Genomic DNA, 22,516 nt, shown 5'->3' with positions numbered 1-22,516 from the left:
TCCCTATTATGCTCGCTATATTTGCTTTCTATAATATTTCTTTGCATTTGGCCTTTATTTCTGAATTTTTTTCTAATGCTTTCCTAACTTCCATCAGTTCTCATTTCATATATTCCTGTTGTCTAGCAATTTCTGATGTTGTATGTGTTTTCTTAACTTTCTTAAGCTAATTTGCAAATATATCATCAGTTTTCACCTGCTTAGCAGACACATTTTTCTGATGTAGTCTTGTGTTCTGTGAGAATATTTTTTGGTTCATCTTTTTTTTTTAATTATTATTATAAAAAGAACTGTGATATCCAGAAGTTGTACAGAAAGTAGGATATATAGGAAAAAATCGAGAGAGAAGATAGATAGGTAATTTGGAGGCATGTTGTGAAAGTCCTTTTAAGCCACACGTAAAATCCTGGTTCTACATAGAGACCCAGCAGAATATTTTAAACACATAGTATTTACAAAGAAAAGTGTAATTGTATTTACATTAAAAAGTGTCATGATCATCAATAATCTGTTTGTTTTCTAGTCATTTCTAGTCATTAAGAGAAGTTTGTTAAAGTTTTCCATTATGATTGAAGACACATCTTTTTCTTCTCAGAGTTATATCACTTTTGATTTATATATTTTGAAACTACATTATTGGGTGCATACAGGTTTATGACATTTTCTACATAGATTGGCATCTTTGTCATATTAAATGTCATTCATCATTTCTAGTAATGCATTAAGACCCAAAGTCTACTTTACACTAAAGTATTGTCATATCAGCTTCATTTCACATCCTGCTATTTTCAACATTTCTGTCTCTACACTCTTAATTTCAAACGATGTATCTTTCAGTTCTAGGAAATTCCAACAATGTGGTAAAATTCTCCATCCTTATATTTGTGGCCTCTGACTTGCAATCTATTTCCTTGAATATATTAATCATGGCTATTTTTAAAACCTTGTCTGCTAAGTCCAATACCTGAGTCACCCATAGTATTGTTTCTATTATGATGTTTTTTTTCCTTTTTTTTTTTTCTCTATGTCTTGACATACTTGTACTTTTTGACTCAAAACTGAATGCTATGTATATTACAAAAAAAAAAAAAAACCTCCCAAGGCTCAAAATTATATTATTGTACTCCAGAAAGGTGGGCAGATGGAGCAGGAGAAGACTTCCTTACTATAAACAGAGTTGAGCAGACTCAAGGCTGGATTGCAGCTTGGGTGAGATTCCATCAACTCCTGGTTTATCCAGGGGTAAGCTAAGGTGTCCATTGGGAACTCCCACCCCACTAGCAGGGACTGACCTCTGATATTTATACCCTCAGCCCTGAAATATTGTTAAAAACCCCACTCTGCTTCTAAAGGTTTTCTGCTGAGCCTATCAGTTTCTTGCCCTCCTTAGCTCCAGAATTGAATAAAATATGTTGACAGGAATACTGGTAGTGTCGGGCACGGCACTTGACCCTTCATGGCCCTACAGTTTTCAAGTTTTTATCTCTACATCCCTGCAATATCAAGAAAAAGTTCTGCTAATTTTTATGTACAACTTCACCTCTTACCATTCATACACACACACACACACAGACAGCTGCACCCCTCTGTATGGCCTTTGCCTGAAACATAGGTCTCTTTTTTTTGTTCAGAAATGGCAAACTCCTTCAGAGAAAAAGTAGCCGCAGAATGTGAGATGCCCCTTTGCATCTCACACCCTAGTTAAACCAGGTTTTGTGTAGTAGTTGTGATAGGCACTCTAGTCAGTTCCAAGCTACGCCATCATAGCCAGTGCTGAGCCTGAATATGAAGAAGATTATTCTGGCAACAGTGAAGAAAAAAAGAAGTCATTAATAATGGAGACCAGCTGATATTTATCAGGGAAGAGATCATGCAGGTCTGGACTAACTAAATAATGAGAAATAAGAGGAGAAGAGATGTTTCAATGCACTGGAATATAGACTTGGAGAATTTCAAAGGCAGAGTCCATTTCAAGGGTAGGAGAAACTATAATGAACAGTGTTTTCTTAATTTATCATGTTTGGGATTCACCGAGTGCTTTGAATTTGAAATTCAGATTCAAATTCAATTTGAATCTGAAATTCACTGAAAGCTTTGAATCTGAAATTGTGTGTCTTTTACTTGAGAATTTTTCTGTCGTTGTTTTTTCAACCTTTTTTTTCCTGCTGTATTTAAGGTCACAAAGATGTGTATTGTCTATGCAGATGACATATAATAAACAGATAAATCATTCTGGATTTCAATCACAGTGCAGCACTCATCCCCAAAAATGCTGTCTTCATTAGAAATATACTGGTTTCTTCCAGTGGTTTTTATCTTATCCTTCATAGCCTTTAGGAGGCAAATATATTCAGTATTAATTAGGCAAATACACATTTCTGTGATTTTTTTTTTTGCTCTAATTGATCAACACTAAAAGGTCTCAAATAAAATGCTCAGGGGAATCTAGAAGGTGTGTGGTAATATTTAAGAAGCCTGCTTTAAATGTACAGGTACATTAATTTTACCTTTGCCTGACTTGTGGATAAGAGGGAAAGCAAGTATTGATATCCGCTGAGTCAATGTAAGAAGATACACTGATAAATTCTTTTACTAATAAAAATAGATGTATATAATACTATTAGTAATAAAAATAACATTTTTATTATTGAAAAATAAATAGATTAATTATTCTACTTTAAATGTACCGTTTGTAAGGAATACTCAGTGCCATCCTCATTTCATCTTCTCCCGTTCATTCCTCAGCTACCTGTTCATCTGCGGCCTCTGGTCATCACTGATTATTTCACTCTTTGCTGCTGCCATGGCCTGTTGAATCTTTCCCCTTCACTGAGCTGTAGCTTCCCTTGGCCCTCATGGGAACCCTCTCACTTCTGTTTTCCTCTTGTAACTCAAATCCTTTCCTTCTGTTTCTCCCTACTGGCTTCAACTGTCGAGGTTCTCCGGAATTCTACTCACTACCTTTTGGTTTACTCATTGTATCCATTCTTCATAGGCACCTTATTTATTACTAACACTTCAGTTATCATCTCTATCCTGATTATTAGTCTTCATCTCCAGAGTTTTGATTTATATTCCCAACTTTACACCTGCCTATTTCAACAGTGATTGGAAAGACTCCAGATATCTCATTAAAAACAAATACAGCCAAAAAACAGTGTAACAACATATTTAAAGTGCTATAAGAAAAGAACTGTCGCCGGGCGCGGTGGCTCAAGCCTGTAATCCCAGCACTTTGGGAGGCCGAGACAGGCGGATCATGAGGTCAGGAGATCGAGACCTGGATAACACGGTGAAACCCCGTCTCTACTAAAAAAAAATACAAAAAAACTAGCCGGGCGCGGTGGCGGGCGCCTGTAGTCCCAGCTACTTGGGAGGCTGAGGCAGGAGAATGGCGTGAACCCGCGAGGTGGAGCTTGCAGTGAGCTGAGATCGCGCCACTGCACTCCAGCCTGGGCGGCAGAGCGAGACTCTGTCTCAAAAAAAAACAAAAACAAAAACCAAAAAAAAAAAAGGAAAAGAACTCTCAAGTCAGAATTCCAGACACAGTGAAAATATGCTTTAGGAAAGAAAGCAAAATAAAGATAATCTATCATGAAAGAAAAGTAAGGGAATTCATAGCCAGTAGAACTGCACTAAAAAAATGCTAAAAAAAATTCTCCAGGTCAAAAAAAAAGAAAAACTACTCTAAATGCTAAATGTAAACTTGAAACTTAAGGAATGAAGAAGAAAGCAGAAATTGCTAAGTGTCTAGATAAATATATTACACCATTATGTATAATTATTGAAATAAAAAAGTATAACATTTTGTGATAGAGTTCTGAACACATGAAGATGTGATACCTAAGACAGCTACAACATGGAATGGGAAGGATATGGCGACCAACTTGGTCATAAAGTCTTCACATTTCACTGGAAATGAAGAACCATCTCTAAGAAGACTAACAAGATAATAGGCATATATGCTGCAATCTCCAGAACCACCACACATACATGTACACACCACTGTACAAAGAGATTCGGTTCACAAATAGATAAATTAGGCCAGGTGTGGTAGCTCACGCCTATAATCCCAGCACCTTGGGAGGCCCAGGCAGGCGGACGGCTTGAGGTCTGGAGTTCGAGACCAATCTGTCCAACATGGTGAAACCCCGTCTCTACTAAAAATAGAAAAATTAGCCAGGCATGGTGCACGTGCACATAATGTGTAATGTGGAGGGGAGGGGGGGCATTTCCATTAATAAAAGCACATTGTTTCCTAAGGATGTAACTTAGGAAAAGATCACACCATTAAATAGACAGGATCTGGTGTTTCACTAATTAATATTATAATCTTGTAATAAAAAAGAAAATACAACGTGTAGCACAGTGTCTTTCAAATAGTAGGCACTCAACAAGTATCTATGAAATTATTAATAATTCATGAGTGATCACTGTTTATCATGCTTCAGTAAAAACATCTTTCATACCTCACACATTATTAAAATGCTATTACTGTGTAAGCGTCTTGAAATATTGACCAACAGTCAAGCTGCAAGTAGGTTTCTATTCTAATATGCAACAATATTAAACAGTCTACACATTACCAAAGTCTAGAATCTCTACATTTATAGACTGTCAAAATACAAATACATACGTGTCTGTCCTCGGCCCCACAAGCCGCAAATCGCCCACAAGGACTGAAAGCAATTCCACATGGATAGCCGCGGGATGGATGCCCTTCAAAGTGGCGCTCACACCTACGGGGAGGAAAGAAACACCAGGAGAAAAATCATTTTTAAATTTGAATGCAAATTAGAGGAAAGAAAACAACTTGTTGCTTTTCTTCACAAAAAGAACAAATGAATAATGGAAGAATATTTTATACATAAGAATTATTAAATGGTTAATGGGTCTCTCTCGAGATATTTAAAAATAACTCAAACACTATTCAAAATCTTAAATTCCCAAAGATGACAAAACTAATAGTAAATAAGCTTTTATATATGATAAATATTAAATGTAAACATATTCTGGAAATTTTTAAAATATCAAAACCTAACAAATCTTCTAAAATAATAAATTATTTAGTTAAATTATTCAGAGACGTTTTGGAGGCAAAACATTCTATGAAGGGTGGTTAAGTTTCACAACTATTTAAAAAGTACCATATAAAATTTGTTTATTGTGAAAAATGCCAAGGAATTCTTGTTAATTTTATGGAGAGAATCTCCAACACCTTTTGGAGATTACCAGCGCCTTCCTAAGAAGACTCCGCAAGCACTGAGCAGCACTGGGCTGGGGACCACAAAAATGCCTGACAAAGTCCCTGTTCCAGGTGCCCTGAGTGGTGGCAAAGTCATACAGCACACAGGTAACAATACCAATACAAAATACAAATACGATACTATACGATACAATACAACACAAATACAATACAAACACAAATGCAAATACAAAATACAAATACAATACAGTACTAACAAAGTACAAATACAATACAAATGCAAATAAAAATACAAATACAAAATACAAACACAAAATATAAATACAAAAGATGTGCTTTTGTATTTGTTCTAGTGATTAAAGTGATGAAAGAGCAGAGCAAAGACACTCTGCTAACTGTATCCTTGTGCACAGTGTAAGTGCATGCACATACACATAAAAATGTGTATCAGCTTGTTATATTGTTGAGTACATTATATATGCAGTGATCATAATTATCAGGACATATATACTTTTTTGCTTAAACAGGGTTTTATTTGTATATAAATTACATTTCATATAAATATATAAAATTAATAGCATATATGTGACAAACAATCTGTAAATTAAGCTTACGGCTGTTGATAACAATGTAACTGCCTAAACTATCTCGCTTTGGAATGCTGGAAGCCTGCTCACATAAAGCTACCTTTACATATCTAGTTATGGCTTTTACTGATATAAAATTTGCTGTAAAATAAAATAGGACTGGCAGAAATAGTAATCAATTAGTTCTATAGAAGCAATTTCATAACAATTTCACTTTTTACAATAAATATATATCTTTTTATTCCCTTAAAAAAGTAATTTCTGTTGACTATCTACTAGGAATATACATATTGGACACTTTATATTTACAGGAATGATTTATATTTTCAAAACAATCTTAGGAAAATAAATTAAGATAGCTTAGCTAAATATTTTTTTATTAACTTGTTTTCCATACAATGCCTGCAGTTCTGTATGTCACAGTAGAGGCTTAACCTAAGTCTCCTGGATCTTAAAAGGCTTCTGTCCAAATTCTCTGACGATTACAAATATTTAAATATTAATCATCCAAATGTCAATGAAAAGAAGCCCTGTGCAGTAAAGCAGTGTCCACTTCATTGTAAGACATAGCAATGGAGCTGAACAACCGCAGAGCCGTCTTTGGGCAGGGCTAACCCGGCTCCTCCCCGGGCAGCAGTTCAGCTGAAAACGCATCTGCCCAATCATATCTATCATCTAGAATCACGCTGGATGCAGTTACTGCCTTAAAACACTCACCTGAAGAACAAAGCTATTTAAGCGTGAAACAGTTGTACACAATTGTGATAAAAATGCCATGCCTGACTATGTAATATCTTAATTTGTTGATTTTGTGTGTCAAGTTCAGTATTTTATTTATTGACTACCTATCATGTTCTATGTAGTATAAATTCTACAAAGAGAATTATTTTATTTATTTATTTATTTATTTATTTATTTATTTATTTATGATGGAGTCTCACTCTGTCACCCAGGCTGGAGTGCAGTGGCATGATCTAGGCTCATGTGACCTCTGCCTCCCAGGTTCAAGCAATTCTCCTGCCTCGGCCTCCTGAGTAGCTGGGATTACAGGCATTCACCACCACACCTGGCTAATTTTTTTATTTTTAGTAGAGACGTGGTTTCACCATGTTGACCAAGCTGGTCTTGAACTTCTGTGCTGGGATTACAGGTTTGAGCCTACCACACCTAGCAAAGATAATTCCTTTTTTTTTTATTTTGAGACAGAGTCTTGCTCTGTCACCCAGGCTGGAGTGCATTGCCACAATGGCCAAGATAATTGTCTAGAAAAATTCTGTAGATGGTAATATAGGCTGTAGAAAATAACCTGAACTGTATTGTGCTACTGAGAAAAGACTAAATCTTTGTAAAAATGTCATAAACATCTGTCACAATATTTGTCATACATTTAATTCCTTTTTTCTTTTACATTAATTTTTTAATTTTCACATTCTTCTTTTACTATTAAAAAAAAAGAGAGAGAAAAATAATCAAAGTACTCATAATCCTTCCATTCAATAACAACCCCAGAAAGTACTGTGGCACATGTACTGCACATTTTCTCTGCATATGCAAACGGCTTTGTTTTCCTTTAACAAAGTAGAGATGCATACTATGCAGCTTTATATCCTGCTGTGTCTACCCCAGAATACACCATGAACATTTCCCTCATGAACATGTGTTTCTTGTCTAATGAGCTCAGCGAAGAGGCCATAGAGAGCACCGGCCAAGAGCAGGTGACCCAGGGCCAAGTTCAACCCTGACCCCAGCTAAGCCCCTTCTCACCAAATGAGCAACTTTGGTGAGTTGCTCACCTCTGTGCTGCATTTTCCCCATTCACGAAATGGGCCTAAATGAGTTCATAAAGTAAATTTCTTCTTACAGCACAGGGCACATTAATAAGTGCTCTAGAAGTGTAATTGAACTGGGTTCAGGAGAAATTTAAAAATTTTTGAAATGAATGAAGGTGGTAATACAACATAGTAAAGCCTGTATGATACAGTAAAAGTAGTGTTAAGAGGAACATTTATACCATTGAATGCCTATACCAAAAAAACTAGAAAGATCACAAATTAACGACCTAATGTTGCACCTCAAGGAACAAGAAAAGCATGACCAAACCAAATCCAAAGTTAGCAAGAAATTTAAAAGATCAGAGCAGAACTCAATGAAATAGAGACCAACAAAACAATTTAAAAGATCAACAAAATGAAAAGTCAGTTATTTGAGAAGATAAACAAAATTGATAAACCACTTGTAGACTAACCAAGAAAAGATGAAATCTAAATAAACAAAATTAGAAATGAAAAACAGACATTACAACCAATACCACAGGAATGCAAAATATCATCAGAGACTATTATGAAAAACTACACACTCACAAAATAGAGAACCTAGAGAAAATGGATAAGTTCCGGAAATACACAACTTCCCAAAGTTGAAGCAGGAAGAAATAGAACACCTGATCAGACCAATAATGAGTAGAAAGACTGAATCAGGGGAAAAAAAAAAAAAAAAGTTTCCCAACAAAGAAAAGCCCAGGACCAGATGAATTCATAGGCAAATTCCACCAAACATATAAAGAAGAACCAATATCAATCCTGAAACTGTTCCAAAATGTCAAGAAGAAGGGAATTCTCCCTAATTCATTCTATGAGGCCAATATCACTCTGACACCAAAACCAGACAAGGACAAAACAAAGAAATAAAACTATAGTCCAAGATCCCCGATGAACATAAAAACAATTTTCAACAAAATATTACCAAACAGAATCCAATAGCACATCAAGAAGATAATACACCATGACCAAGTGGGTTTTATACCAGGATGCAAGGATAGTTCAACATACAAAAATAAATAAATGTGATATATCACATAAACGGAATAATGGACAAAAAACATAGGATCATTTCAATAAATGCAAAAAAAAGCACTTGATAAAATTCAGCATCTCTTCATGATAAAAATCCTCAATGAAAACTAAGCATTGAAGGAATATACATAAAAATAATAAGGGCCATATATAACAATCCAATAGCCAAGGTCATACTGAATAGGGGAAAGTTGAAAGTCTGTCCTCTAAGAACTGGAACAAGACAAGGATGCCCACTGTCACCATTTCTATTCAATATAGTCCTAGAAGTCCTAGCCAGAGTCATTAGGCAAAAAAAAAAAAAAAAAAAAAAAAAAAAGTTAAAAAGTTGCTTTTTTTTTTTTTAAAAGAAGCATCCAAATTGGTAAAGAGGACATCAAATTATCCCTGTTGACTGACAGTATAATCTTATATCTAGAAAAACCTAAAGACTCCACCAAAAACACTCTTAGATTTGATAAATAAATTCAGTAAAATTTCAGGATACGAAATCAATGTGTAAAAATCAGTAGCATTTCTATACATCAATAATGATTTAGCTGAGAACCAGACATCAGTCCTATTTACAATAGCTACAGAAACAATGAAATACCTAGGAATATAATTAACCAAGGAGGTAAAAGATCTCTATAGGGAAAATGATAAAACATCAATGAAAGAAACTACAGATAACACAAACAAAGAGAAAAATGCCCTATGCTCATGGATCAGAAGAATTAATATGATTAAAATTACCATACTGCCCAAAGCAATCTATAGATACAATGCAATGCCTTTCAAAATACCAAAGTTGTTTTTCACAACATTATATATATTTAAAAAAAACACAAAAAAACCCTAAACTTCATAAGGAACCAAAAAAGAGCCCAAATGGCCAAAGTAATCCTAAATAAAAAGAACAAAGCTGAAGGCATCACATTCCCTGACTTCAAACTATACTACAAGGTTATAGTAACCAAAACAACATGGTACTGGTATAAAAATAGACATATAAACCAATGGAACAGAATCCAGAACTCAGAAATAAAACTACATATTTACAGTCAACTGATCTTTGAAAATTGACAAAATCAACAATGGGGAAAGGACACCCTTTTTAATAAATAGCGCTGAAAAACTGGATAGCTATAGGCAAAAGAATGAAATTGGACCCCATATACAAAAATAAACTCAAGGTGGATTAAAGACTTAAGTGTAAAACCTGAAACTATGAAAATACTAAAAGAAAATCTAGAAAAAAACCCTTCCAGACGTCAGTCTAGGCAAAGAATTCATGTCTAAGAACTCAAAACCAGAGGCAACAAAAACAAAAATAGACAAATATGACTTAATTAAACAAAAATAGTCTGCACAGAAAAATAAATAACCAACAGAGTTAATGGAAAACCTGCAGAATGGGGGAAAACTTGAAAACTGCATTTTACAGGGGACTAATATCCAAAATTTACAAGGAACTCAAACGACTCAACAAAAAATACCACAAATAATTCCATTAAAAAGTGGGCAAAGGACATGAATAGATATTTTTACTTTATTTAAAGTTCCGGGATACATGTGCAGGATGTGCAGGTTTGTTACACAGGTAAACATGTGCTATGGTGGTTTGCTGCACAGATCAACCCATCACCTACATATTAAGCCTCACAAGCATTAGGTATTTATCCTGATGCTCTTCCTCTCCACACCCCCCTGACAGGCCCCAGTGTGTGCTGTTCCCCTCCCTGTGTCCATGTGTTCTCATTGTTCAGCTCCCACTTATAAGTGAGAACATGCAGTGTTTGGTTTTATGTTCCTGTGTTAGTTTGCTGAGAATAATGGCTTCCAGCTCCGTCCATGTCCCTGCAAAAAAACATGATCTTATTCCTTTTCATGGCTGCCTAGTATTCCATTGTGTATATGTACCACATTTTCTTTATCCTGTCTATCATTGATGGGCATCTGGGTTGATTCCATGTGTTTGCTATTGTGAATAGTGCTGCAATGAACATATGCATGCATGTAGCTTTACAATAGAATGATTTATATTCCTTTGGGTATATACCCAGTAATGGGAATGCTGGGTCACATCATATTTCTGGTTCTAGGTCTTTGAGGAAATACCACATTGTCTTCCACAATGGTTGAACTAATGTACATTCCCACCAACAGTATAAAAGCGTTTTAAAAGAGGATATACAAATGGCCAGCAAGCACATGAAAAATGCTCAACATCACTAATCATCAGAGAAATTCAAATTAAAACCACAATGAGATTTCATCTTACACCAGTCAGAATGGTTATTACTAAAAAGACAAAAAGTAACAGATGCTGGCAAGGATGCAGAGAAAAGGGAAAGTTTATACACTGCGGATGGGAATGTAAATTAGTACAACCTCTATGCAAAGCAATGTGAAGATCTCTCAAAGGACTAAAAATATAACTACCATTCATTTCAGAAACTCCACTACTGGGTATCTACCCAAAGAAAAAGAAATCATTATTTCAAAAAGACACATGCAGTCATATGTTTATTGTAACACTATTTACAATACCAAAGATAAGGCATAAATCTAAGTGCCCATTAACAGATGACTGAATAAAGAAAATGTAGTATATTTGCATGTGTACACACACACACACATATAATGTAATATTATTCAGCCATGAAAAAATGAAATCACGTCTTCTGCAGCACATGGATGGAAGCAGAGGGCATGATCTTAAGTGAAACAGCTCAGAATCAGAACGACAAATACCACGTGTTCCCACTTACGTGTGGGAGATAAATAATGTGTATACATGGACATACACTATGAAACCACAGACACTGGAGACTCAGAAGGGTAGAGGGTGGGAAGGGGATGGAGGAAGAAAAATTATTTAATGGGTAGAATGCACATTATTTGGGTGATGGATACCTTAAAAACCCTGACTTCACTACTATAAATCTGACCATGTAACAAAATTACACTTGCACCTCCTAAATATATACAAATAAAAAAATATATAAATAGGCAATAATAACTAGAAAACGGATATTGCTAGCTGTTTGCTGAGTACTAAGAAGATGCCAGGAGTTAACTACACAGTCATGCATCACTTAACGCCAGGGATACATTCTGGGAAATATGTTGTTAGGCAATTTTGTCCCCCTGTGTGAATGTCACAGAGCATACTTACACGTACCTAGATGATGTAGACTACTACGCACCTATGCTGTGTGGTGTAGCCTATTGCTGCTAGGCTACACACATGTATAGCATACAACTGTACTAAGCAACTGTAACACAATGGTAATTCTTTGTGTATCTAAACAAAGAAAAGGCACAGTAAAAATATGGTATAAAAGAAAAATGAAATCTCCATACTGTCTTCCATGGAACTAAAAATAGATTTCTTAAAGCACTAAAAGCAGATCTGGCATACAATCCAGCAATCTCACTACTGGGTATCTACCCAAAGGAAAATAAGTCATAATATCACAAAGACACTGTGTATGTATGTTTATTGCAGTACAATTCACAATTGCAAAGATATGGAACCAATATAAGTGCCCATTGACCAATGTATTAGTCCATTTTCACACTGCTGATCAAGACATACCCGAGACTGGGCAATTTACAAAAAAAAAAGAGGTTTAATTGGACTTACAGTTCCACGTGCCTGGGAAAGCCTCACCATCATGGCGGAAGGCAAGGAGGGGCAACCCCATCTTACATGAATGGCAGCAAGCAAAGACAGAATGAGGAAGAAACCCCTGATAAAACCGTCAGATCTCATGAGACTTATTCACTACCACAAGAACAGTATGGGGGAAACTGCCCACATGATTCAGTTATTTCCAACCAGGTCCCTCCCACAACACATGGGAGTTATGGGAGTTCAATTCAAGATGAGATTTGGGTGGGGACACAGCCAAACCATATCATTCCACCCATGGCCCTCCAAATCTCATGTCCTCACATTTCAAAATCAACCATGCCCTCCCAACAGTCCCCCAAAGTCTTAACTCATGTCAGCATTAACCCAAAAGTGTACACTCCAAAGTCTCATCTGAGACAAGCCAAGTCCCTTCTGTCTATGAGCCTGTAAAACCAAAAGCTAGTTACTTTCTAGATACAATGGGGGTACAGGTATTGGGTAAATACAGCTGTTCCAAACAGGAGAAACTGGCCAAAACGAAGGGGCTAGAGGCTCCATGCAAGTCTGAAATCCAGTGGGGCAGTCAAATCTTAAAGCTCCAAAATTATCTCCTTTGACACCAAGTCTCACATCCAGGCCACACTGATGTAAGAGCTGGGTTCCATGATTGTGGGCGGCTTTGTCCCTGTGGCTTTGTGAAGTATAACCTCCATCCAAGCTGCTTTCACAGGCTGGTGTTGAGTGTCTGCAGCCTTTCCACACTCATGGTGCGAGCTGTCGGTGGATCTATCATTCTGGGGTTTGGAGGATGGCAGCCCTCCTCACAGCTCCACTCGGCAGTGCCCCAGTAGGGACTCTGTGTGGGGGCTCTGACCCCACATTTCCCCTTTGCACTGACCTAGCAGAGGTTCTCCAAGGGAGCCCCACCCCTCAGAAAACATCTGCCTGGGCATCCAGGCGTTTCCATACATCTTCTGAAATCTAGGCAGAGGTTCCCAAACCTCAATTCTTGACTTCTGTGTATCTGCAGGCTCAGCACCACATGGAAGCTGCCAAGGATTGGGGCTTGCACCCCCTGATGCATGGCATGAGCTCTACGTTGGCCCCTTTCAGCCATGGCTGGAGCGGCTGGGACACAGGGCACCAAGTCCCCAGGCTGCACACAGCTCAGGGATCCTGGGCCAGACCCATGAAACCACTTTTTCCTCTCAGACCTCTGGGTCTGTGATGGGAGGGGCTGCCGTGAGGACCTCTGGCATGCCCTGGAGACATTTTCCCATTGTCTTGGGGATTAACATTTGGCTCCTCATTACGTATGCAAATTTCTGTAGCCAGCTTGAATTTCTCCTCAGAAAATGGGACTTCTCTTTTCTATTGCATTGTCGGGCTGCAAATTTTTCAAACTTTTATGCCGTTTCCCTTTTAAAACTGAATGCCTTTAACAGCACCGAGTCACCTCTTAAACATTTTGCTGCTTAGAAATTTCTTCCACTAGATAACCTAAAACATCTCTCTCAAGTTCAAAGTTCCACAAATCTCTAGGGCAGGGGCAAAATGCCATCAGTCTCTTTCCTAAAACATAACAAAAGTCACCTTTGCTCCAGTTCCTAACAAGTCCTTCATCTCTATCTGAGACCACCTCAGCCTGGACCTTATTGTGCATATCGCTATCAGCATTTTGGGCAAAGCCATTCAACAAGTCTCTAAGAACTTCCAAACTTTCCCACATTTCCCTGTCCTCTGAGCCCTCCAAACTGTTCCAGCTTCTGCCTGTTACCCAGTTCCAAAGTCGCTTCCACATTTTTGGGTATCTTCTCAGCAGTACCACACTCTACTGGTACCGATTTACTGTATTAGTCTGTTTTTGTGCTGCTGATAAAGACATACCCGAGACTGGGCAATTTACAAAAGAAAGAGGTTTAACTGGACTACAGTTCCATGTGGCTGGGGAAGCCTCACAATCATGGTGGAAGGCAAGGAGGGGCAAGTCCCGTCTTACATGGATGGCAGCAGGCAAAGAGAGAATGAGGAAGACAAAAGCAGAAACCCCTGATAAAACCATCAGATCTCATGAGACTTATTCACTACCACCGGAACAGTATGGGGGAAACTGCCCCCATGATTTAATTATCTCCCACTGGGTCCCTCCCACAACACGTGGGAATTACGGGAGTACAATTCTAGATGAGATTTGGGTGGGGACACAGCCAAACCATATCAACCAATGAGTGAAAAAAGAAAAAGTGGTATATAGACACCATGAAATACTACTACTCAGCCATAAAAAAGAACAAAAGAATGTCTTTTACAACAGCTTGGGTGGAGCTGGAGGTCATTATTTTAAGTGAAGTAACTCAGAAATGAAAAACCTAATACCTTATGTTCTTACTTATGCATGAGAGCTAAGCATGAGTACACAAAGGCATACAGAGTGGTATGATTAACTTTGGAGACTAGACTCATAAGAGGGAGGGTGGGAGGTGGGTGAGGAATAAAAAAACGACATATTAGGTACAATGTATAGACTCAGGTGGCAGGTGCACTAAAACCTTAGACTTCACTACTATACAATTCATTCATGTAACCAAAAGCCACTTGTACCCCAAAAGCTATTGAGATAAAAAAAATTAAATAACATAAAAGATTAAAAAGGGTGCACCTGTATAGGGTCCTTGCCATGAATGGAGCTTGCAGGACTGGAAGTTGCTCCGAGCAAGTCACTGAGCAAGAGGTGAGTGAATGTGAAGGTCAAGGGCATGACCATAACTGCTATAGATGTTATAAACACTGGACACTTAGGCTACACCAAATTTATTTTCAAATATTTTTATTTCCTCAGTAATAAATTAACATTAGTTTACTGTAACTTTTTTACTTTATAAACTGTTTTTTTTTTTTTTTTTTGGAGACAGAGTCTCACTCTGTCAGCCAGGCTGGAGTGCAGTGATGCAATTTTGGCTCACTGCAACATCTGCCTCCAGGTTCAAGTGATTCTACTGACTCATCCTCCCGGGTAGATGGGATTACACGTGCACACCACCACACCTGGATAATTATTATATTTTTAGTAGAGAGGGGTTTCATCATGTTGCCCAGGCTGGTCTCAAACTCCTGACCTCAGGTGATCCGCCTACCTCTGCCTCCCAAAGCTAGTATCACTTAGCTTAAAACACAAATGCATTATACAGCTGTACAAAAATATTTTATTTCTTTATATTCTTATTCGACATGCTTTTTTCTATTTTGAACTTTTTTTACTTTTTAAACGTTTTTGTTAAAAACTAAGACATAAACACACACATTAGCCTAGGCCTGCATGGAGTCAGGATCATCAACATCACTGTCTTCCCCTCCACATCTTGTCCCACTGGAAGGTCTTCAGGGGCAGTGACAGGCATGGAGCTGTCATCTCCCTGTGATAACAATGTTTTGGCCAGGTGCAGTGGCTCACACCTGTAATCCCAGCAATTTGGGAGGCTGAGGCAGGTGGATCACTCGAGGTCAGGAGTTCAAGACCAACCTAGCCAACAATGGTGAAAACCCATCTCTACTAAAAATACAAAAATTAGCTGGGTGTGATGGTGTATGCCTATAGTCCCAGCTACTTGGGAGGCTGAGATGGCTTGAACCCGGGAGGCAGAGGTTGCAGTGAGCTGAGATTATGCCACTGCACTCCAACCTGGGTGACAGAGCAAGACTCCATCTCAAAAAAATCAAACAAACAAAAAATGAGCTGGGCATGGTGGCATTTCTGCCTGTAAACCCAGCAGCTCTGGAGGCTTAGGCAAGACAATTCCTTGAGCTCGGGGGTAGGGTGCTGGGGCGGGAAGGTTGCTGTGAGCTGAGATCATTTAACACTGCACTCCAGCCTGGGTGACAGAGTGAGACTCTGTCTAAAATTTAAAAAAAAAAAGCAATGTCTTCTTCAGGACACCTCCTGCAGGACCTGCCTGAGACTGCTTTATAGTTAATTTTTTTTATGAGTAGAAGGAATGCACTCTAAAATCATGATAAAAAGTAATCAAGCAAATACTAAACAAAAAGAATTTTTCAGCTCCATCATAATCTTATGCCACCAGCAATGTGATACAGTCAGTCATTGGTTAAGACGTCCTCATGTGCAACACAATTGCTCATACAAATTCTCATCACGAATTTGAAATAATAATGGTCAACAAACCTGCCTATCAGTTTTACTACTGCATTCAAAAATAAACAACAAATATAGTTATATCAAGAATTTCTATCCTAAAAGATTTGTAAATATTTTGCTGATAAAACTAAGGTGCTTTCTAACTTTTATAAAATGCATTTTCAAAGTCTACCAAAGCATCTAAAACATACATGACGTGAAATGAGAAGTAATTTACTTAACGATAGTATATCTAAGGAAATGCCCTCCCACCTGTGACCTGAGGAGGTAGGAAAAGGAGAGTCAGGCACCGCTGGCCCTGCGTTACGGGGGTGTTCGGCGCCTCGTGGGTGGCACCCAAAGGAGATGGGAACACACTTGGGACAGAGTGCAGTAATCACACCATATGGTAACTGTGGTTTAGGAGATTCCAATGTCTCCCTCAACATCGCTGACCCACAGGAAGGGCCTGGTATTACTCTCCTAAGCCACATATAGCAGAGAGACCAGCACCTAGTGCTTCACCCTTCCAAAGTAAGAGCTACCTTTTCTGTGCATAAATCAGTCTTAGAATAATCAGTGTACACAGATTAACCACAACCTCATCACATTTGGAAAAGAAATCAGATTGAGCTTACATCTCTTGAGCTCCCCACCCCCGGACAGCCTTACCTCAGGGTTCTCAGGTCCCACAGTCTCATCCCATCGCCAATGGCCGTGGTCAGGAAGAGGTTATAAGCCTGAGGCTGTTGGGTTGTAAATGATGAACCCTATAATTATAAGGGGGAAATCAAGATGTACTTTCAAAGGTTGAGTTAATAAGCATTATGCTAATGATATCTCATAATAGCTGACTCTCAAGTAAGATATTAACACAAAGTTTTTTTCTTGTTTGTAACAATTTCAGAATTGGACTCCAGAAACTTCTAAATAAAGTAGTTAATGAAGGTATATTTTGACCTAGAGAATTATTGATGTGGGTTCTCTTTATGTGTAATGCCACTGAGAGTTACAGAAGTACAAAATGGTCAAAGATCAAAAGACCAAGATAGTAACACACCAAAATTCATGTTTAGAGTATAGACCATAAGCCATATTCAATAAATCATCTGAAAGACGCCCCTCAACAAAGCACTTAAAGTTGAGTTTTTTATCTGCCAATTATCAACCGCTAAACTACACTGAGCAGGCTCCTGCGATGACGATGTGGGTGAGCTCCCACAGGGTGTCGAGTCCTGGCCCTGACTCTGACTCGCTCCTCTTTCCCTGTGCTGCTATCAGAAGCAATTCTCACTAAGTGGAACTGAACTCAACTCCATCTACAGAACCATTTGGCACAAAACATCACCTAAACACATTGTGATAAACAATGATTTCCATCCTCCTTCTAGGTCAAGAATATTAAAAATATTAAGACAAATTTCATGAAGGATAGATGTGCCTACAAGTCATCCTTCATTTGCAAACAGAAAATAAAGGCTTACTAAGTTCAGTAATAACAAACTAATAATAATTCAAGGCCAGGTGCAGTGGCTCACACCTGTAATCCCAGCACTTTGGGAGGCCAGGCGGGCAGATCATCTGAGGTCAGGAAAATTTGAGACTAGCCTGGTCAACATGGTGAAATCCGTCTCTATAAAAATACAAAAATTTAGCCAGGCATGGTGGTGTGTGCCTGTAATCCCAGCTACTTGGGAGACTGAGGCAGGGAAATCACTTCAACTTGGGAGGTGAAAGTTACAGTGAGCCAAGATTGCATCACTGCACTCCAGCCTGGGAGACAGAGTGAGACTCCATCTCAAGAAAAAAAAAAAAGAAAAGAAAAGAAACAAAGCTGTAATACGTATTTTAAAATAATAATTCACACTAATAATTGAGCAGGCATTCAACAGATATTTACAGATCATCTACTGAATGCTGGTGTTACATGAGGTACTTTCAGCATAAAAAGAAGAAAATGTAGGCTTAGTTTAACGAAAAGACAGAGAAGATAATGGCACTGAAAACACCTGACAGCAGTTGCTAGTATAGATAGGCTAAAGAGTAAAAAACTGGGCCAGGCTCTGTGGCTCACACCTGTAATCCCAGTACTTTGGGAGGCCGAGGTGGGCTGATCACGAGGTCAGGAGATCGATCCCATCCTGGCCAACACAGTGAAACCCCGTCTCTACTGAAAATACAAAAAAAATTAGCCGGGCATGGTGGCAGGTGCCTGTAGTCCTAGCGACTTGGGAGGCTGAGGCAAGAGAATGGCGTGAACCATTCTCTTGGGAGGCGGAGCTTGCAGTGAGCCAAGATAGCGCCACTGCACTCCAGCCTGGGCAACACAGTGAGACTCCGTGTCAAAAAAAAAAAGTAAAAAATGGAACAGAATAGAAACAATACGTAATGACCAAACCTTTCAAGAGAAAAGGTAAACTTTTAAAAAATGTGTTCAATCCAATAGAGGGTGAGGAAGAAGAAATAAAGAACCAAAGAAAATTCAGGATTAGCAGAAAGCAAAGAAATAAAAAATGTGGAAGAGGAAGCACAAAATGATACCAAATATATGAATAATCATAATCGCAAACAGACTAAACTCAACAAGGAAAAGAGAGATAATATTAGGCTGGATTTCATTATTATCATTATTGTTATTATTTCACTTTTATTTCAGGTTCAGGGGTACATGTGCAAGTTTGTTATTAGGTAAAGTTGTGACACAGGGGTTTGTTGTACAGATTATGTCATCACCCAGATACTTAGCCTGGTACCAACAGCTATGTTTTCTGCTCCTCTCCCTCCTCCCATCCTCCACCCTCAAGTAGACCCCATTGTCTGTTGTTCCCTTCTTTGTGTTCATGAGTTCTCATCATTTAGCTCAAAATAGCACAGTATTGATGATAAAGCCACATACTTATGACCATCTGATATTCAACAAAGCCGACAAAAACAAGCAATGGGGAAAGGGCTCCCTGTTCAATAAATGGTGCTGGGATAACTGGCTACGTTGAAACTGGACCCCTTCCTCACACCATATACAAAAATCAACTCAAGATGGATTACAGACTTAAATGTAAAACCCAAAACTATAAAAACCCTGGAAGACAACCTAGGCAATACCATCCTAAACACAGCAACTGGCAAAGATTTCATGACAAAGACACGAAAAGCAATTGCAACAAAAGCAAAAATTGACAAGTGGGATCTATTTAAACTTTAGAGCTTCTGCACAGCAAAATAAAGTATCAACAGAGTAAACAGACAACCTACAGAATGGGAGAAAATATGTGCAAACTATGCATCTAATAAAGATCTAATATCCAGCATCTATAAGGAACTTAGGCTGCATTTTAAGAAAAATTCCGAAAACTTAATTTAAAAAAAAAAAGTTGAAAGTGAAAGGTGGGGCTCAACCAGCACATGAGAACTCTAAGGAGGCAAGATGATATAAGCACTAGAAAAAACAAAAAACAAAAAAAATAAAATAAAAACAAACAAAAAAAACAGATAAAAGGTAAAGAAAGCCTCATTAGAAACAGTTTCTCCAAGAAAAGGATAAAAGAAATAACTGCACATGAAAATATAAGAAGGATGAACTTAAATATCCCTAATAACATGCCCTTCAAATACACAAAGCAAAAGTCAACAGAATCACAAGAAGAAACTAGCTGGGCATGGTGGCATGGTGTAATCTCAACACTTTGGGAGGCCGAGGTGGGCAGATCACGAGGTCAAGAGATGGAGACCATCCTGGCCAATGTGGTGAAACTCTGTCTGTCTCTACTAAAAGTACAAAAATTAGCCAGGTGTGGTGGTGTGCGCCTGTAATCCCAGCTACTCAGGAGGCTGAGGCAGGAGAATTGCTTGAACCCAGGAGGCGGAGGTTGCAGTGAGCCAAGACCATGCCACTGTACTCCAGCCTGGTGACAGAGCAAGACTCCATCTCAAAAAAAAAGAAGAAACTGACAAGATTACAACCATAATTATAGATTTTAACACATCTCTCAGTAATTAAAAAAATCAAGCAACAAGAAAATAGGAAGACCCGAACAATTTAAACACAATTAACAAGGGTGAGTCAATGAGTATCTGGGCAAACGTACCAAATCGTCAGCAAAACCACATTTTTCTCACACACCTATGTAATATTAAAAACAAACCATAGAGTCCAGCTTCTCGATAGATAAAAAATCTCAAAGATACCAAGAAAATCCATACTATATATGGAGAGTTCATGCTCTGAACACAATGCTGTAAAATTAGAAACCAATAACAAAAAGGACGACCAAAAATTAACTCGTGGAAATCTAAAAGCATCCATCAAAAGCTTGGGTTGGAAAACATCACAATAAACATGAAGAAAGTATTTAGTGCCAAGATAATAAAAATAGTGCATGCCCAAGCTGGTAAAGTGCAATGTCAGCATGAAAAATCAAGCAACAGGGAGACCACGTGTAAGAAGCTAGTAGAGGCTAGCACTAGGCTTAACCATGCACAACATTGCTGACGCAGCGTCCTTGTCTGGGATCAATACCCAGGGTTTGTTGCCTAGCACCAAGATTAAAGACACAGACACAAACCAGCAGCAAGTTTAGGAGTAAAGGTTTCATAGGCCAAATTAAAAAAAGAGAGAAAGGTGTCCCAAAGGGAAAAGCCAGCCTGTGGTGGACTGTGCCAGATTTTACAGGCAGGCTTGAGGAGGCGGTGGCTGATATATGGAGGGCCCACAGATTGGTTCCATCAAGTGTGACTTTTACATGGTAGGCAGGGAAGGCTGGTTGTCCCACCCTAATCCTTTTTTTGAGACGGAGTTTCACTCTTGTTGTTCATGGCTGGAGCGCAATGGCATGATCTAAGCTCACTGCAACCTTCTCCTCCCCAGTTCAAGCAACTCTCCTGCCTCAGCCTCCCAAGTAGCTGGGATTACAGGGGCATGCCACCACGCCAGGCTAATTTTTGTATTTTTGGTAAAAACCGGGTTTCACCATGTTGGCCAGGCTGGTCTCAAACTCCTGACCTCAGGTGATCCGCCCACCTCGGCGTCCCAAAGTGCTGGGATTACATGCATGAGCCACTGCGCCCAGCCGCCCCACCCTAATCTTATTAGGCAAATAGACTTTCTGCTTGGCCAGCGCCATCTTGCCTGCTCCTTACTGTACACGTGGCTGGCAGAAAAGAGAAGATGGAGCCACCATTTTGAACATCTCTATTCCCACGTAGCCTTTTCCTATTGGCACAACTGCCGGCATTCGCCTGTACAAGCTTCTAGCTTGTTTGTCTATGTCTGTAGCTCGGTTTTACAGCCTGTTCTCTGTTAGAAAAGAAAATGATTTGGGGCTGCTTTCATTAACAGGAAACCCTTAGGGAGGATTCCTGTAACCTCATTATCTGCCTAAGTAATTTCTTCTTAACTCCTGTGTCATTGCTTTCGAATGGGTACTAGGGAAAGACCCATACGAAATTCAGTAGTGGTTATCAGAGAAGAAGAAAAGGGAGGGATGTGGTAGGGTTTTCTCTGTATCAATAATCATTTCATGTCTTTTGAAAAAATACAGCAAGATCTAAAACTAATGAAGCAAAATAATGTAAGTGACTATTCCTGAAATCTAGAATCATGTGTAATAAAATTATTTCATTAAAAAAGCTGTTCAAACTTGAACACATTGTTTTTAAATTCAAATTAGCTGTCTAGTATTATGTATTTACATCACAAAATAGTACATGTTTTATTCAGAGGCAGGCAAAGAGTAAGTATCCTGTCAAGTTTTAAAAATATATAAAGTATCTACACCTGCTATGACTTTAAGGATATCAATAAATCATAAAACACTTATGTAGTTTCATTTTTTAAATGAGCCATTTAATAATATAACACATAAAACAGGAAAATATGACCATCACTTTTTGATGTATTTGGCACTCTTCATACAATACTAAAATGAATTTAAAATTCCTTTTGTCCAGCAGGATTAAGAGAACTATAGGAGTAATTTCTCAGATCATTTTAATGGTAGTGCACTAGGATGACTGCAAAAAAATAAAAAACCCATTATTGATGTATGACTAATATGGCTGAGCTGGTTACTAAGCTTAGAAGAAATTAGAAATGCCCTATTTTATATTTTAGTGGAAATA

General features: G+C 38.3%; 1 protein-coding gene across 1 annotated transcript in view; it reads right to left on the bottom strand.

Annotated features, from left to right (window-relative positions):
- Positions 1 to 22,516, bottom strand: part of WDR27 (WD repeat domain 27) — a 243,624-nt gene that overhangs the window by 138,868 nt on the left and 82,240 nt on the right. Inside the window, exons 20-21 of the mRNA XM_025384452.1 lie at positions 17,072 to 17,169; positions 4,637 to 4,739 (exon numbers count right to left, since the gene is read on the bottom strand). Coding sequence (XP_025240237.1) covers positions 4,637 to 4,739; positions 17,072 to 17,169 — 201 coding nt within the window. The remainder of the gene's footprint in view (positions 1 to 4,636; positions 4,740 to 17,071; positions 17,170 to 22,516) is intronic.

This window comes from Theropithecus gelada, chromosome 4, assembly GCF_003255815.1.
Source record: "Theropithecus gelada isolate Dixy chromosome 4, Tgel_1.0, whole genome shotgun sequence".
NCBI lineage: Eukaryota > Metazoa > Chordata > Mammalia > Primates > Cercopithecidae > Theropithecus > Theropithecus gelada.
This window is presented reverse-complemented; position numbering and strand designations above follow the sequence as displayed.